The sequence below is a fragment of the Vanacampus margaritifer genome, chromosome 9, assembly GCF_051991255.1.
Source record: "Vanacampus margaritifer isolate UIUO_Vmar chromosome 9, RoL_Vmar_1.0, whole genome shotgun sequence".
NCBI classification, from domain to species: Eukaryota; Metazoa; Chordata; class Actinopteri; order Syngnathiformes; family Syngnathidae; genus Vanacampus; species Vanacampus margaritifer.
The window spans coordinates 16,766,634-16,784,992 of record NC_135440.1 but is presented as its reverse complement, the minus strand read 5'-3'; the positions used below and the strand labels follow the sequence as shown (position 1 = coordinate 16,784,992).

The following is an 18,359-nucleotide window of genomic DNA, read 5'->3' as shown; positions in this document are numbered from 1 at the left end:
AACATTTCCCTCTTTAGTGCAATTGAGGTCACAGTTTATTATTAGTCTAGTGCACTTAAATCTAGCGGCAAAGGATGAACCAATCTGGCCTGGGGGGGTACAGGAGGAGCCATCCATCCAGATCTTTTGTTCGGGTTTTTGATAGCAGCTTGGTTTATAGTGGCTTGTTCGAAACCCAACAAAACATGATCTCTTTTCTTGATGTTTAAAGTAAATCAAACTTGCTGCATGTTTTATCACATTTAAATGTGTTTTTTCCTCTCCCCTTCAATGTTCCTGTAATTATAACCCGAGCAATGTTTGTGCCACTTCATTGGACTTTGGGGCATGCGTGAGAGTTCGGTGACTAACTCTTAAGTCATCGCTGCTTCTGTATTAGCATAGAAGCGGTCCTGTCATGGCACATTTGTGGTGAATCACATTTATCCAAATACAGTCATGTCTGGATCGACTCTTTCTGATCATCTGTTATGTTTATGGTGCGTTCTTACTTGACTTTGGAGAAGACGATGTCGACGTCGGTGAGGGTGATGGTCTTGCCGTCGATCACGCCGCAGTCCTTGCAGAGTTTGGACCAGTTCTTGCCGTGCAGGTCTTTGCCGGTAGCGCGCGTGTCACCGTGAATGGCGAAACGTCGGAACGATTCCTCTAAAGCTGTCAACTCCACCGGTGTGGACGAGCCCGCACCTCCGTCGCTGGTCCCATTTGAGTCGGTGGAGAGCCTTTTGGAGGCGCGGTCTCTCGAGTGTTCACTGTGTGGCCGTAGTTGGGCCGAGCTGATGTTGGTGTTCTTGGCTGTCTGGACTTTAAAGTCATCTAGTCTGTCTCTGAGGAAATGAGATTGTTCCGTTTGACCATCAGTGTGGTGTAAAAGACAAAGAAACCAGATTATAAGATCATATAATGCAATGACTGAAGTTTATTTTCTCCTATGTAATCGAGGAGGTAGACAACATGCTGGAAGACTGTCATTACACATTAAAACACAGACTAGCAGGCAAACTCTTCTATAGACAAAAAAATAAATAAAAATGTTAGTTGTCCCTGACAGTGAAGTGTTGCAAGCAGAAATGGATTCTCCCAAATTGTGAAAGTGCACTGTGAATGGACTGATTTATTTGTTGTGGTCTCATGGTATTTTACAAACAGAGACAAATGTAACAAAACAAATGTTAAGCCCTTTTCACACTGCACTCGCTCAGTATGAAAGAGTTGCGCGGCAGTGCTGATGTAGCAGCGTGCCAGGAAGTAAAAATTTAGATTTTGCTGCTGGTTAGGCCGCACCTAAGCAAGATGTATCTTTAATTGTTGCAAAAGAAAGCTCTGACTTTGGTCATTTTAAGAAAGAGGAGGAGGATACAAGCGTCAGAGAAAGACTAATGGCTCGGGGGGAACTTGGGTAGTTTCATTTTGCCGTTACTTAAAGGGGAAGTCAACCTTAAACATTTCTTGACAATAATATGTTATATGTGACCCCACTAGTCTAAACATGACATTCTGATTAATATTACATTTATGAAATATGAGTTATGCAGGAAAAATGCGGCTGTTGTTATCCATCTCAGAGGGCGGCCATTTTGCCACTTGCTGTCGACTGCAGATGACATCACAGTTCCTCAGGAGTCAGGCAACGACCAATCACAGCTCACCTGTTTTTTTAAGCTGAGTTGTGATTAGTTGTTACGTGAGACCTGAGCAACTGTGATGTCATTTTCACTCAACAGCAAGTGGCAAAATGGCCGCCTTCTGATATTGATTAAAAACTGCTGGATTTTGCTGCTTAATTTATATTCCACAAACGCAATATTAACCAGAATACTGTATTTAGACTAGTGGAACTCCATAGAACATATTATTGTCAAGAATTTTTTGGGGGGTTGATTTTTCTTTAAAAAAACAACGACAACAACAACACTAAATTACTTCACCAGCTCCTCTCGAATTGAACAGTTACCAATTCTCTCTGCCTTGATGCCGCCCCATGGCACCCAGCAATGCTCCATTCCGTGGTCCTCGCCCTTCCACCACTTTTACAATGAATACACAGTGAATTCTGTAGTGTAAATTTTACTCTATTTTGAGTAAATGTGACTCTATTTAGATAGGGACCAAAGAGACTCAGTTTTAGAGTAAACTAAGATTTACACTAGGAAGAGAGTAAAAAAATAAAAAATAAAATAAAACTTACTCAAGGGTGAGGAACGAACCAGCTTCAGCCTGTAAGACTGCCACACTACCACCTGAGCTATGCCCCTCCTACTGTTCACTTTTCTCCAAAAGACCAAAGACCGTGTTTTTGGTCTCTTGGAGTTAGGAAGATTCCATGCAATCATGGACTCAGCTGTAGCTGACACGAGCGATATACTAGCAGAAAGCAGGAGCTGCATGGCTCAGGTGGTAATGTGGTCTCCCAAGCTGAAGGTCGTGAGTTTGCTTCTACCTTGAGTCACTTTAATTTTTTCCAATACTTTATTTAACTCTCTTCCAAGTGTAAATATTACTCAAAATATGAGTCTATTTGGTCCCACTCTAGTCCAATTTACTCTACAGAATTTAGTGTGTAGGGTTGATGACCGCGCGTATGCGCCCCGCCAAGCGCAGTGTGAAAAGGGCTTTAAACGTGTATTACAAGCATAGCATGACGTGACCGCTTATGAGTACGTAGCTTCTCAAACTTACTTCTGGTCTGCCATGCTTGTACAGGAATTAGCTTCCTTCTGTGCAGTGCTTGGATGAGCTGACTTGTGTTTTCTCTTTGTGCTGTGGAAAAGATGAGAATGGAGGTGGATATTGTGAGATGATGTGCCCGCGTGATTACAATAGAGAAGATGGTAACTTTTCTCTGATGCATTACAATTATAGTATTGCCGGTAATAAAATTAATTTAATATCCCTTATGGGATGAATAACGTAGTTTTGCATCCATCATCCATCTACAGAGTAGAAATGTTTTTAATGCTATCCGTGTGAGTTTGCTGTCCAGCTCATATTGGAAAGACTGAAGAAATAGGATGACTCATAGCAGTCTATAAACTAATGGGAAGATACAACAAAAAAATATAATCTACCCACAGTGCATTGTGACCGAAATGGTCACATACTGGGTTGCGATTGAAGACAAACAAACATCTAAATTAATTTTATGTAGCTTATAACATCATTGACCATAAAAGGACTACTTGTTTGAACAGTAAGAATACCTGTGTAGTACATGCCAGTACACCATAACATATCGGTCCCTAGATACCATAAAAAATACGCACCTAGTTGCTATGTTAAAACCTCTTAACATTCACACAATAATGTATAGAAAAATAGCGAAGAACAAACTTTGAGGAGAATTTAACATGACAGACTGACTACAAATATTCACAAAATGTCTCTACATACTGAGAGTAGCAGCACATCACTTTGACATGGCCTCACGTTTGAAAAAAAAAAAAAAAAAAAACTAACATTGCTTAAAATCCATAACGTAGAAAGCAGAAAAATGATATACTGTACCTAAAAATCAAATACAGTAAAACGCCATCTGTCCCAAACTCAATCCAGCGATCCTGTATGCTCACCTTTGAGCTGTTCCCATAATCAACACGGCATCCTAAAAAAAATATGTGTGTAGCTATGGCAAATAAGACACCAAGCTACTAGTTGAAGTAGTACGGTACGAAATGCTGAGTCTAACGTGCCTGCTCGAAGCGAGAACCTCTTTTGTTCACGTGACTCATGAAGCTCTTCAACTGACCACCCTCCCACAAGACACCATCTAAAGTTAAGTCTATTGTCTCCCATCACCAGCTTATGGACAGTCAATACTTACTCGAACATAACCTTAATGGGTACAAAAGCTAAGAGTGACACAGTGTAAAAGAAGATATAAATGTCTGAATAATGAGGCTTTCAGAGATTCAAACACTGGAAGGCCTTTGTCTAATTCGAGGGCCCTCTCTGTGCGACCCTTGCACATTTATTCACACACACATGGCGACATCGTAGACTCTCACTATTGACGTAAGGCACTTTGTCATCGAGGACTCAAGCCAGCAGAGTTGAAGTCGACAGAAAATCCTATTCTTTATTATACCTCTGACAACTACCTTATGTTAAACTCTTATTATTCAATTTTGTATTTTTTTAATTAGTGTTTAGTACATGTGTATATGATTTTTATTCTTTATCAATAGATATTTTTTCTCAAAACATGAGCCTCGACATGTAGCCTTTTTATAAACCAATATAAAGGCATTTTATGTACAGTATATTAATTATTTCATTTTCATATTTTTGAAATTGTCATTATATTTACATGATGAAAATTATAGACAAATGAATTTCAAATTTTAGGTTGATCACAATGCTCAGTTAAAGTGATCATTCAAAAAGAGCAACATGTCATTAAAGGTGCCGAAATGATCAAAGATTAGTCCTAATACTGTACCTGTTTTTAAACCTACGAATGTGCTCTTTTTAAAGACTTTACTTGCCTGAAAGGTAAAATGTGTTAGAGAACCAGAGAATAGTTGATATTTTTGTGTGATAAATGTTGTCAGTTGAAATTTGCGCAAACAACAAATAACCAAACGCTTTATGCTAAACACCCTTTATTGGCTCTTTATATTTCACAAATTTAAGTCCCCTGAATAAATCAGCATAATCATGTTACTCAAATTTAAGACCCCTGAGTAAAAAACTACAGTCGTGTTACCGCAACTTAAACCACCAAATAAATAAGCGTACTTCCATCCATCCATTTTCTTAACCGCTTTTCCTCACAAGGGTCGCGGGGGGCGCTGGAGCCTATCCCAGCTGGCTTCGGGCAGTAGCCGGGGTACACCCTGAACTGGTTGCCAGCCAATCGCAGGGTAATAAGCGTACTTGTGTTACTGAGATTTAAGACCCTGTATAAATAAGCATCATCAAGTTACTAAAACTTAAGACCCCTGAGTAAAAACTAGTCGTGTTACCGAAATTGAAATCCCCCAATAAATAAGTGTACTTGTGTTACCGAAATTCAAGACCCTTGCATAAATAAGCATAATCATGATACTCAAATTTAAGACCCCCGAGTAAAAAACTGGTCGTGTTACCGAAACTTAAACCACCAAATAAATAAGCGTACTTGTGTCACCGAAATTTAAGACCCTGCATAAAAAAGCATAATCGTGTTACTTAAACTTAAGGCCCCTGAGTAAAAAACTACAGTCGTGTTACCGAAATTTAAACCCCCCAATAAATAAGTGTACTTGTGTTACCGAAATTCAAGACCCTTGCATAAATAAGCATAATCATGTTACTCAAATTTAAGACCCCTGATTAAAAAAATACAGTCATGTTACCGAAACTTAAACCACCAAATAAATAAGCGTTATCATGTTACTAAAACTTAAGACCCCTGAGTAAAAAACTACAGTCGTGATAGCGAAATGTAAATCCCTCAATAAATAAGTGTACTTGTGCTACCGAAATTCAAGACCCCTGCATAAATAAGCATAACCACCTAAAATTTAAGACCCCTAAATAAAAAAACTACAGTTGTGGTGCCGAAATTTAAGACCCCCCCCCAATAAATAAACATATTCATGTTACTGAAATTTAAGACCCCTGAATAAATAAGCAGAATCATGTTACAGAACTTTAAGATCACTTTATAAACCAACATAATCATGTAACAGAAATTTAAGACCCCCGAATAAACAAGCTACAAGCATAATCATGTTATTGAAATTTAAGATCCCTGAATAAACAAGCATACTCATGTTATCGAAATTTAAGACCCCTGAATTAAGCATAATCATTTTAATGCAACTAACGTAAAAACCCAACCTACATATTACACGCTGAGTAAGCATTCCCACTCAGAGCTTGCAGGATTATTAACTTTGACGATTGATTGCATTTCATTGGAGCTTGAGCAAAGTCGTAGTGGAACAAAGCACTCTTTTCTCCAGTGTCCTCCGATTTATAGTCTGTAGTCTCAAGTGTCCAAGTCAAGAAGGCAACACGCCTCCTCAAACCATATGATGACCAACACAGAGAAGTAGTAAAAACATTACAATACCATCTCAAAAGTTAAAGCAACATTGTAAGTAGCTTTAATATAAACATTAGCATCATTGTGTTGCAAAACACCACAATGATGCTAGGTTGAGGGCAGTTCTCCGGAGAGAAACCCGTGAGTGTATGACAGCATGCTTACATCCACTCGCCTTCTGGCAACATGCTGCACACATGAGTGCGCCAAACATAAGTTGACCCAATTTTAACTACATCTATTCAGAGCGACAATACGCCATCACGGCTGGAAACATTCTATTCATGCTCAGAAGAGGAGATCAGCCAGTAGACAACGTGCAAGGTGCGAGCTGCCAAAAAATGGGCTTGTTTGGCACATGGTGTGACATATAAAATGATGACATCGTTGACGGCGAGGAGGTGGAGTGTTTAGGCTACGCGACATCATATCAACGCATCACAGTGAACCTCATCTGTGTTCTATCTCCATTCTTGCCAGGAAGAGGCTCTCGATAAGGACAAGTCGATCATGAAATAGCGATTATCGCCCTTACAGTCAAACCACACCCCCATTGGCTACACACAATTTATTCCAAAATGCTGGTCTAGATCAGATTTGTTATGTCTTTGATTTTGTCACGTAAAGACAGAAAAAAATCTGTTCCAGGGTCAGCAGTCTTAACTTTGGTAGTGCGGAGCGTAATTTTGATAGCAGGTGTCAACACGCATGGAGTTATTTTTTTTGCCGGGTAAATTTAAGTGTCACAAAAACAGCCAAAGAAGCAAAATGCCATAAAATGAATCCTTTGATGCTCATCAAGATATTTGAACGCCAAAGAAGATCCATGCGATGCTTGAAGAATAATTTCGCCCCAATTTGGGTTGAGTCACAAATTGATCTCCTTCTTGAGTTTGTCAAACAACTACAAATATGATGTGAGAAAATTAAATCAGATATTGTTTATTGTAATACAGCTTAATTTATTGCTTGTTTGTTCAAATAAAAAAATTAAAAATTTAAAATTAAATAAAATAAGATAAAAAAAAAATACAATTAAATAAATGGTTAGATATTGACGTGGAAAAAAATCGCAATCAAATTATTTCTCAAAATCATTCAGCCCTAAACGAAACATGTGAGTACATACAATATTCTTTAATATGACATCAACAATACTCGAACAGTGAACTACCTAATGACACTGGAATCAGCCTGAGTACATACTGTATTTGGTTTTAGTCATTGCCCCCCCCCCACACACACACACACACCCTAAAAGAAACATCAGAATGATATCATCAGTGCAACACAGACCTGTGGTCACCACCACTATACACTCTCCATCAGTCTTCGCCTCCCTCCGACTGCTCTGAATCACACACATTGGCGTGCACTGAGCTGTAGAGTAACAAGATGCTGAGAGGCAGCCGCAGCGGTTATTGTTGGCAACGGCAGTGAGCCCAATAGAGACTGTGCTAAGAAAGCATGACGCCATAGACGGCAAGGGGTAATAAGGCCAAGTAGCAGTTTTTAGGCTACGGTGTCTTTTGTTGTCATGAAAGAAAAACTAATATTCTCATTCGTGTAGGTTTCAAAGGAACCTGAGACTGAATACAACCAATGTTTCTATGAAAGTACACTTCTAAAGTTGCTCAGCAAATCATTATCTGAAACTTCAGACCTGTGAGCATTTAAAGTACAGACTACACAAGAACATTTTGCTTTGTCTTTGGCTTTTTTTTTTTACACCAGTTATGGCAGATGATAAACATTGAACCGGAAACTGAACTTAATATGATGTTGGAATGCAGCATATGCATCTCTGTCATTGTGTTTACATTACACTCTAAAAACACTTGGGTCAAAAATAACCTAAATTGAGTTAAAAAAAAAAAAAAGGACCGACCCGTCACCCAACGTTTTGGTTTATTTTTCTAAAACAAAAAGTTGCCACAAAAGTTTTAACAAAAGAATAACCCACAAAACAACCCATTTTGGGGGGGAGTGACCCAACATTTCTGGTATTTATTTAAAATATTTTTTTTAGGACCGACCCAGCTCTTTGGGTTATGCGTGTAAACCAAAAAGCTGGGCCAAAAGAAGAACTCAAAGACCACTATTTTGGGTTGTTTTGTGGTCTATTCATTTTGACAACAAAATATGAAGGACATTTTTGTTACAATCCAATTTTTGGGTTGGGTTGTGGGCTGGTCCCTTTTTTTGATACAATTTAGGTTATTTTTTACTGTTTTTACAGTGTATGTTTCATACTTATTGTTTCTTAGAGTGAAATTATACCTGATGAGAGTTGGCTTGTTTTACTATTCATGTTCATTAGTGTACTCTAAAAACAGTTGGGTCAAAAGTAACCCAATTATGGGTAAAAAATGGACCGATCAACTTTATGGGTCAATTTGACCCAACTTTCTGGGTTGTTTTAGACAAAATGACCCAACTTTTGGACCCAAGTAAAGCATCAGACCAATATTAATGAGTTGTTTTACGCTGAAAGACCCTTTTTTTGACTCAAAGTTGGGTCAAATCAAACCAAGTACAGGATCGGTCCATTTTTGACTCATAGTTGGTTTATTTTTGACCCAACTGTTTTTAGTGTATCAATGTTATATTTTTCTATAAACAATGATTCAATTATTTTTACACTGGCAGCACGGAGGAGTAGTGGTTAGCAAATCTGCCTCACAGTCAAAAGGTTCTGACTTCAAAACTTGTGTGTTATGTGTCCAGTTCACTCATGACCCTAATGCAGACAAATTCTATGGAAAATGGATGGAAGGTGTTAGATATTATTAACATTTTTAATACTTCATTTCATATATTAACCATTGTTATACATTGTTAACATTTTAATTCTTTATATTAACCTTGTCGAAATGTTTTGTGGACGTGGATAGCAGGTGGTGTTGCTCTCGGTATAATTTGACCTTAAACTGGGACATATTATTTAGTCTAAAAAAATTCCTTCTCAGCGTTTTGTGCGAAAACACATTTAGTCCTTGAACAGAATCTCGAACACACACCCACCCCTGACTCTGTTTTCGCCATCACTCATGGAAAAGTACCCAGAGAGTATGTTTTGTCTACAAATGAAAGAGAGGCGGTCGGTTTTAACTATAAGAAGCCATTTTACACGCGGAAGAGACACATTCGGCGCTCTGAATTCCACCTGTTAAGTGATGAATTGGAGACTGTCACGATGTCCAGAGATCTCTGTTAGATTAAATTCATTTTTGCAAAGGTGTTTTTTCTTACATTAAATCTGTCTTCAAGTTTTGAAACACGCAAAGAGGACAAATAATTTTATTCCTCTTTCAAAGGAGGGTGGCGAGAGTTTCACTCTAAAATAGATTAATTGGCATTATTTCCTGTGAGAGAATTGTGTCTGTCCACTGTATTACAGTGTTAATGAACACGTGGTGAAGAATGACACTTACTGACCTGATTTTGACCTTAAAAAAAAAAAAATTCCAGTGTATAATCATTTTCACAGTGATGCAAAGTGTTTGTGACATCAGCCAAAAGGCTCTTTGCTTGGTGAAATCTGGGCCAATGACTGTTCCTCCCATGCATGTCTGATTCAACCTATCGGGAGAACACTTCACCACATCTGCCCTCGTGACATACTTGTGTTTCTGTAATAGATACACAGTTATCCATCCATCCATTTCCTATACTGCTTGTCATCATTCGGGTCGTAGGTGAGCTGGATACAGCCTTGACTGGTTGCCCGAGAAGTATTCACTCTCATTTTCAGAGCAGTAATTATGGTATGTAAGGGTTCACCAAATTTCACAGTTGGGTATGAGCATTGAGTACCTTTCACCCAATTCACACTGAGCACAGTAAAGGAACAATATGCAAAACGGACTGCTTATATTTTAAGCAGACACAGATTCAATGAAACAGCAACAGCCTTCTGCACACAGGAAGACCAAGATTCGAACCCGGAACCTCTAAACTGTGAGGCAGATGTGATAACTAGTCCACCATACTACTATATAATGTACGTCATCGTATTTAACCCTCATTGCACGCATGCACTATTTTGCAACCCAAAGCGTCAGGAAGCTGATTAATGGGGCCATGCATCCTGTCTTGCGTGCATAATTATGTAACTTGGCCTACGCGTAAGCTTGGCATGAAAGGCTGCAGCCATAGGCCAGCCGAGCTGCCAGTCACTCTCGGCGGCCAATCAGCGCGCTCGTACGGGTGCGTTTGGAAGATAAACACAGGCGAAGACACTCGTGTTGTTGATGTTACACAGACATGGCTGCGGCTGCAGCTGTTGCCCGAGACAAGTGTTACATAAAGCCGCAAATGCCACATTCACACAGGCGGGCCTCATATGCGCTCGTAAAAACGTTCAGATAATTGCACTAATAAGCTCAAGTAGCTGCAACCCGTCTGTTTAAAAACCGTGTGACATACGAGGGAGCGTTGACGCAAAGGAATGTAAAGACAAGCGCACCTTCTAGAATCGGTTGCGATGATAAGAGGGAAACAGCAGACTTCTGCTGCTTCAAACATCATTTCAACATGCACGAGCAATTTGAAAAAGAGGAAATAAATCAAGTCAATCACCTGGTGACGTAATCCCCCACCTCGTTGTCAGTTCAAAATCATAGTTAAGAAGCGCCTCCGTCCGTCTCTCCGCTCCTCTCGGCTGCGCGCGCTCCAGTCTAGCGATGACGGTTCGGTTCTCCCCACCACCCCCACCACCCCCGGGATGCTGGAGAGAGAGCAGCCCGCTGATTGGCTGCCTTGGCCCCGCGACCAGTTCCTCTCCTCCCGCTCGGGCCGCGGTGCTGTGCGTAAACGTTGACTTAAGCACTGACAGCAACCAAAGCATCATTGGCAGCTTCATTCGCAAACATTTATCCCCTTTTTAAATCACCCTGATTTAGTGATGTGTTTTTTTTTGTCATTCTGCTGGAAATAAGTATAGAGACAATGTATGTGCTTTTTATAGAATTGTGGAAGATGTACTCAGGTTGCCCTCTGAACCGGATTCTCCTTAAAGACTGTTACACAACTAGTGAGCCTAATGGCTGAACTCGGATGGACATTATGTAACCTTGTAGCCCTTCCTGTAGCACCATCAAACATCAACCCCTCACAAAAGATTTGAGTATAGAAGACAAATCACCTAAGTTCAAGACCATTCACACCTACGGAAAACCTAGTCTTCATTTAACCTATATAAGATTTTTTATTAAAAAAATTTTCTCTGGAGAACTCAGTATTGTTCATTCAGTAATTTTACCGATTTGACCTGTCATCATCATTGCTCTCCTTTATTTTTTTTTATTAAAAAAAAAAATTGTATGGGAGTGAGTGTGTGTGCGTGCGTGCGAGTGTGTGTGTATTCATTAGTTCACCTAAAACCTATTAAAAAATCCCATACCGTTCACCTAAATCGAACACTTCCAGCCAGAGTCGTGAGGCCGTCAGGAGACCCGAGGAAGGACCAAAGAATTATTTTTTTTTAATTGGGGGCATCAATTACTTGGTAGTTTTTCCACTATTTATATTCAGTCAGAGCAGGCAATATTTTTTCAAACGTTAGCTGTTTTGCTTTCAGTCGACAAGGGGCACTATTTAAGACACATTCACACTTTGGATTTTCTGTCTAAATAATGAACTCAATTCAAAGCATTTTCCCCCAGCCATTTTATGTCACATTTGTTATGTACAGGCTCTGATGAGTGTATGCTGACTGAAGCCTAGGGGCTCACGCAGTATGCTGCAGGGCCCCCCCGAAATGAGGTCTGCCAAACAATTTTACTTTAATGTATATTAGATGAAATAACGTCTTTCACTGGCGCACAAAAAATGTTTTAAAAATTGATTAGCTGACTGCATAGATGCAGCAAGTTGTAGATAATTTTAGTGGATGTGGTAGCTTGTTCAATGGGTTGCAGTCACAATTTGTTGTTTTGATTATAAGTTTTTTTTTAGGCTAAAATTTTAGCACTGTGTGATTTTTGACCATTTATGGATGTTTTGATTGTGCTGTTATGGATAAGCGGTTCAGATTTTGTACAACTCTGGTCCTCTTTTGAAGGGTAGCTCTCAAAATGGCGTCCCTGGAGTGCTGCAAGCTATAGCTTAGGGGTCCGCAAACTAATTAGCAATAAACTGGTCATAGCATATCAAAAAGTGTATACCTCCATATGGGGGCTGGTGTGCAAATACAACAAAAACAAATACGATTCCCTAACATACATGAAAGGCTTTTTTTTTTCCAGGAAAAAAAGCAACTTTACCAGAATTAAAGGTGCATTTGTTACTCAATGCTTTTTTTCTCTCAAGACTTAAAACGCATTTGTTATATCCTGACATTTTTGGGCATGAATGGTACTTATGTTTAACTGGCGTTAGCATTATGAGGGGGTCCTTGGAAAAATGTGAAAATCCCTCAAAGTGGGAATCCAGTCACATTGGCTCAAGCAGAAGCAAGTAGGAGATGAAAAAATAACTGTTCTTAATTATTTACTGTGAAATGACGGCAACAAAATTAACTAAACATCTAAAACAGAAGTGACGTTCAATCTTCTTCTACCACTAGAATGTGCTCCACCCTTCTTTCTATTCGATCTATTTGACCATACAAGGTTTTTGCTTTGGCCGGCAGATAAAATGACATGATTTAAGCGTTACTGCCCTGTACTTGGAACAGTTTTCGTTTGGAAAATAAATAAAATATCTCCAGATGCCAAAAACATCTACTTGACTAAGACGAATGTCACATGTGCCGACATTGATGTTGAACTACCATAAAAGTCCATAACATAAAAAAAAAATAGTTGACATAACTTGACAAATGGAGTTAAGCCATGATTTTTTTTTTTAAAAAAGAGTGAAGAGTGGAAGTGTGTCTGTCCTCTTCCAAAAGGTTCATGAGTTGTTGTCATATTGAGGATGTCCTCATTAACACCAATGGCTCCATGGTAACTCCTCCTAACAAGGTGTCCCTGAGTGTAACATATTATCCCAGCGCAGCGCTGACGGTTTGTTACGTGTCATCGGGAGTCATCACTAAGCTTCCAAGGGGATCCTGCACCTCTGGAACGCTCTCCACTGATTTGACGCTTTCCCTCTGCAATTCATCGCCGGCATCGGGTTTCCAGCTTCTCGAGGTGCTCGTATCTCTTTCTCCTTTTTGGAAAATTTTTAATGTGAAAGGCGCACAATTATTCATGATGACGCTGACGGTTTGACAACCAACATAGTATAAATAGAAATCCCGGATAAAAAGAAAGTGATAAAACATCTGAAATAACAGCACAATGTTTATGTGTGAGAACGTTTCAAGGAATATTCTCGGAAGACTACCTAGCCATGACAGTAAAAAAATAATAAAGACAATTACTCACTCTCTTTCTCTGCAGAATTCTGTGTTTCATAATGGAAGCTGCTTTCCTTTTCTGATTGTGTGTTGGTGTTTTCCGTCTAGATCAAAACAAACAATGTACGAGTACAGGGTAAATATGGTAGAATTCAGTCCATTGAACACATTGGCAGCTGCACTGACTAAATATAATATACGATTTTGTATGCCTGCAAGTACTGTTGGATGTTCTATTTTTATGTCGTGTCTATGCTAAACAGGGGCGGAATAAGGTTCTGTATATGTGTGCATTTTATTTCATGAAACCCTGATTCAACATGGAGCTCATTGGAAAATCCAATAGCAGTAAACCCAATTTTGGTGAAATAAAGAGAAGGTAAGATTAAAAGTGATACTTCTTTTGGGATCAGAAATCTTTTAAAATACACTGCAGCGTTTTGTTTCAGCAGCAAGGGTTGAAGCTTTTTAAAAAAGTTTACTTTACTGCAATTGTAATCTAAGTATATTTTCTTACCTCAGCGCAGATGGGCTCTGGCAGTCGACTGGAAAGTGGGTCTTTATCATCAAGCTTGCAAGTACTGTTGAAACAAACACACAGTTCAAAGAGATCCTTGGCACAGTTTGTGTTGGCACAACAGGACCAGTAGTGACTTGATGTTACCTTACACCATGAATATGGGTGGGCTCACAATCCATAGAGCTCAATGGATTCTTTAGCATAGAAACATGTGTTACAAGGCAACATAAAAGTAGGGATAATAGAGAAGGGCCAAGAAGGAATTGTCACCTGTGAGACCTTGTTTCTTATTTGCGATTCGTGTGGATTTACCACTTCAGTGTCTTCACCATTGGCTTCTTTTTGACGTTGCAGCTTTATGTACTCGTATGTGCTTAGTCCTTGAAACACTGCAACAATACCCATTACGAAAGATTAAAAGGAGCAGTCTATGCATTTTGTTCTTAACTCATTCACTGCCATAATTATTATTATTATTTTTTTTAAAGATCATTAAAAAATTAGGGGCAAGAGGCGATTAAAATTTGAAATTGTATATAATCGCATGACTTCACTAGTTAACTCACGATTAATCACAAATTTTATATCTGTTCTAAATGTACCCAAAAAAATCTAGGTTTTCATACTCTTGTTAACAAAAGTGGAAAAAAAAAAGTCAAACTAATAGAAATAGTTCAAATGAATTTTTGACGTTCATAGCCGTCAATGGCAGTGAATGAGTTAATACCGCCTACATTTTAAAGAGACAACACTAAGTAGTGGGATAAATCCGACTTCCCACCTTCCTGCAATGCAGAATTACTGTAGTACCTTTCACCATGAGCTAATGCCCAGGAAGTTAGCAAGTTAGCATTTACTTGTTTGCTTAAAAAACACAGAAACTCCTAATTTGGAGTGTGACGAGCGCATCACTAGTTAGCTTGTTACGCTCTGTGACATTAAAATTTTTTAAGATACAATCGCTTAAAAAGTTAAAATCATTGGCATTAATGCACCTTTAACATGAGCTACTGCTAAGGAAGTTAGTGTGTATTTCTTTTTAAATAGGGGTGGACAGACACATTTTAAATATGCTGCCCCCTATTGGTTTGGAGCATCGTGACAAGCGCCTCGCTAGCTAGCTCGTTAAGTAACAAAAAGCCATTTTAAGTGAGGGCAAAAACATACAGTACACATGATCAAATATGTTGAAAAGAGAAAACAAATATTTCACTCGGCGACATACAGTATAGTTAAATTTTTATGAAATAATTGCTTATAAAAGTGTAGCATAAAAGCACCTTGAGCTAATACTAATAAAGTGTCTGCTTGTTTATATAATACAAGTGGACAGAGCCATTTTGTGTGCTGCCCCCCAGTGGTTTGACTTACAAAGGTAGAAATGGAAACAAAGCAGGTGCCAGAGGAGCAGCAGGCACGTCAGACTCAGCAAGGCGGTAACAAAGGCCACTATAAGGAGACCGGCTGAACTAGTCTTTATGGGGGCTGATGGTAAAAACACCAGCCAGGTGTCGTTTGCCAGCGCACCTGCAGAAAAGTGGACACACAAAACACTTGCTTGAATGAAGAAATTATCATAACAAGCAATCCACCTGTGTCGTCTATCCAATAGTGTGCTGACTCACCATGGAATTGCGGGTTGGTCCGTAGGATGTTCGGATCAAGATAGTGTTGGATGAATATAAACAAGATGACAGCGACAAGCAGGCCCGCGCCGACTGCTGCAGAGGACACGGCTGCAAAGAAGTACCTGAAATCAACACAGGTGAACATGTTTAACACCTTATTGTACTAATCGACATCATAGTCCAATGTGATCTGACCTGTAATTTCTGCCACCCACACAGTTGTTCAGCCATTTGCAATGGTGATCAAAGTCTGACACACATTTGTTGCAAATGCTACAGTGTTTCACTTTGGGTCCACTGAAGAAAGGGAATAAATGTTCATTGGTTAAATGACCATGCATCTCATTTACAAATGAAATGCAAGCAGACAATGTAAAAGCAAACAGCAGCATATGTGAGCTTGTTGACAGGGTGAATAATGACAGGGTGGACATTGTTGGCTAATGTTAGCATGTATGATTTTAGCTTCATTATAAACATGATTCGGTGAGCAAACTGTGTTGCTGGTTAACAAATATATCTCAATTTCTTAACAGTTTTTATATCAATTGATATTATGACTATGACAGAGTGGACATTTTAAGCTTATCAACATCAAAATGCATGAAAATAAAATGACAAAAGACTGGCATACATACACCTTGACTTCACATAGGTAACAGTGCATGTCCTGGATGACATGAAGTTGCACTGTGCGGTCAAACAGTGGCATTGGGCCGGTGTACGTTTTTTTGGCCCTCACACTGACATCGGCCGGATCTATGGTGACCGCGGCAACATGGCTGAGCAGGTGTACAAGAAAGGCTAAACCTGTAAACTGGATGTCATTAGGATTAAGAAAAAGTGCTTTGATGAGACAAAAACAGCTCTGTTTCTACCACTTTTAGTTTTCATAAAGTTAAACACAAGCACAGATTCATGTCTGTAACAGAAGCTCATAGAAAGCCCCCACACAAGAAAAACCTTGTTTGGTTGTGAACGCTAATTTGTGAGCTCGCTCGCTCGCCAGCTTTGAGCGTCTGCTGAGAGAGTTAAGGATACGGTGTAGAGCACATGGTTCCAAGGCAGAGGTAGGAGAGGGATGAACATGCCAAAGGCCACCACGGCGAGGTAGTTGTACAGCAGCCAGGCAATGACTTGGAAGACCTGAGGGGGCCACGTCCAACCGTTCACCCGCGGGGTCTTGGATGAGACCAGCTCGTTTCGGCTGCTGCCTTGCATGGGGGCCGTGCGCCTCAGCTTCCCACTGAGGACGTTCATCTAAATGACAGAAGATACTTGAAAGTAACAATTGCTTTAGAAACCCAGATAAATGCAACAGAACACAAAATTATTGCCTTCAAGTAAATAATGGACACAATTTCAGACAAATATGAAACCTTATTGAGCCATTTAATTTTTTTACATTGTTGTACCGTGCAATTACCCCTAGTGTTACATTTAAACTGCCTAATTTTACAAATTCAATTTAATATTTTAAATAATGGCAATCATAGCGTAATATTTTAAAATATATAAGTGATTTAGGAATAATAAAATAAAACAGTAACTTCATTATATGGTCTGCTTTTTTAATTGTTGATTTCTTACATATAATTTATACACAATACAGTATATATACATATACTGTATAATTTTACATTAATTCTTACATGACAATAATAGTCTTAAAGATATACCGGTATGTACATTTTCAATATTCATTTATTTAAAAATACAAAAAACATGTTATATATTAATATACTTATGTAAACATGTAATTCAATTAGCCTTTATTAAATGAACATAATAATAATAGTAATAATAATAAATATCATCTAAAATAATGTAATATTTGAAACTTTATTGGACTGTTTAATGATAGAATTTAGCGTGTCATTGCATTATTTTTACCCAACGTTTTAAATATAAAAGATCATTATTTGTTAATTATATTTTGGTCTTTTTAGTGTTATCTTGAATTTCTTTGAATAAAATATTAAATTTAGGCCGATATTACAAATGTAGTTTATCCTATCAACAATGTGAACAAAATAGAAAAGACAAATTACTACCATAAACATGAATCAGAAAGCTATTAACAAGAGATTGTCTGATTAATAATAAAACAGCTTGCATCTATTTTAGTTTGGGAAACTCTTATTTAGGTAAAACCAGGAATCAAATTTCTCCTGCAAAAGACAAATAGGCTGAAAGTCTTGAAAGTCAACAGTGGAGTTAAAGAATAAAAATAAAATCTCAAAGAAGCTACATCCCTTTTTAGGGTCATCTGACTCACATGTTTTGCTCTGGGCCCTTTATGCTGACACAAGTTTTTTTTTTATGTGCGTGTGCATGTATATTTTAAAGCAATAAGCGACTGCAACCAATCATTATAACACGCATTGATCTAAACAGACTGATCACCACTCTTACATCAAAAGACAAAGAAAACACGTTGCGGTTTTGCCTTCAATACATAAAATTAACTTTACACTCTGGGATGCACAGAAAAGTCACGCGGGTGAATGTTTATCCCTTGAAATGCATCGAAAATGACTTACTTTGGTTGCAGCGTTCATATCAAGCCCCGAGTCATCGATTTAAGATCCAAACAATGCACACGGCGATTCATTATCACTATGCCAAACCTCACGTCACGCTACATGTAGCCGCTAACTAAGAAACATGAAAAACGTGATAAAAGGTTAGATATAAGCGTCCCTGTTGATGCTGATGTCTCGGCGAAAGATGTTGTTTGACTTTTAAGTTGAAGAAACAGTTTGCTCAGCGGCGCTCGGATGCGCCATGGCAACTGCTGCGCATGCGCACTGTCGGTCTCCCACCCTAGCG

General features: G+C 38.8%; 3 protein-coding genes across 3 annotated transcripts in view; 1 reads left to right on the top strand and 2 right to left on the bottom strand.

The window, feature by feature from the left end:
• tppp (tubulin polymerization promoting protein) overlaps nucleotides 1-10,775 on the bottom strand; it is a 17,432-nt gene extending 6,657 nt beyond the window's left edge. Inside the window, exons 1-3 of the mRNA XM_077577013.1 lie at nucleotides 10,613-10,775; nucleotides 2,680-2,760; nucleotides 492-827 (exon numbers count right to left, since the gene is read on the bottom strand). Coding sequence (XP_077433139.1) covers nucleotides 492-827; nucleotides 2,680-2,693 — 350 coding nt within the window. The 5' untranslated portion in view covers nucleotides 2,694-2,760; nucleotides 10,613-10,775. The remainder of the gene's footprint in view (nucleotides 1-491; nucleotides 828-2,679; nucleotides 2,761-10,612) is intronic.
• The window catches only part of cep72 (centrosomal protein 72), a 27,867-nt gene extending 12,134 nt beyond the window's left edge, over nucleotides 1-15,733 (top strand). The window contains exon 13 of the mRNA XM_077575610.1: nucleotides 15,512-15,733. The gene's annotated coding sequence lies outside the window, so the exon portion shown is untranslated. The remainder of the gene's footprint in view (nucleotides 1-15,511) is intronic.
• On the bottom strand, nucleotides 12,511-18,359 carry zdhhc11 (zDHHC palmitoyltransferase 11). Its single transcript, XM_077577012.1, has 11 exons — nucleotides 18,071-18,359; nucleotides 16,569-16,787; nucleotides 16,166-16,344; nucleotides 15,723-15,824; nucleotides 15,525-15,649; nucleotides 15,271-15,426; nucleotides 14,170-14,288; nucleotides 14,044-14,093; nucleotides 13,897-13,960; nucleotides 13,408-13,483; nucleotides 12,511-13,189 (listed from the first exon to the last, which is right to left on the bottom strand). The coding sequence occupies exons 1-11, from the start codon at nucleotides 18,086-18,088 to the stop codon at nucleotides 13,047-13,049; spliced, it is 1,251 nt and encodes a 416-aa protein (XP_077433138.1). The 5' UTR covers nucleotides 18,089-18,359; the 3' UTR covers nucleotides 12,511-13,046.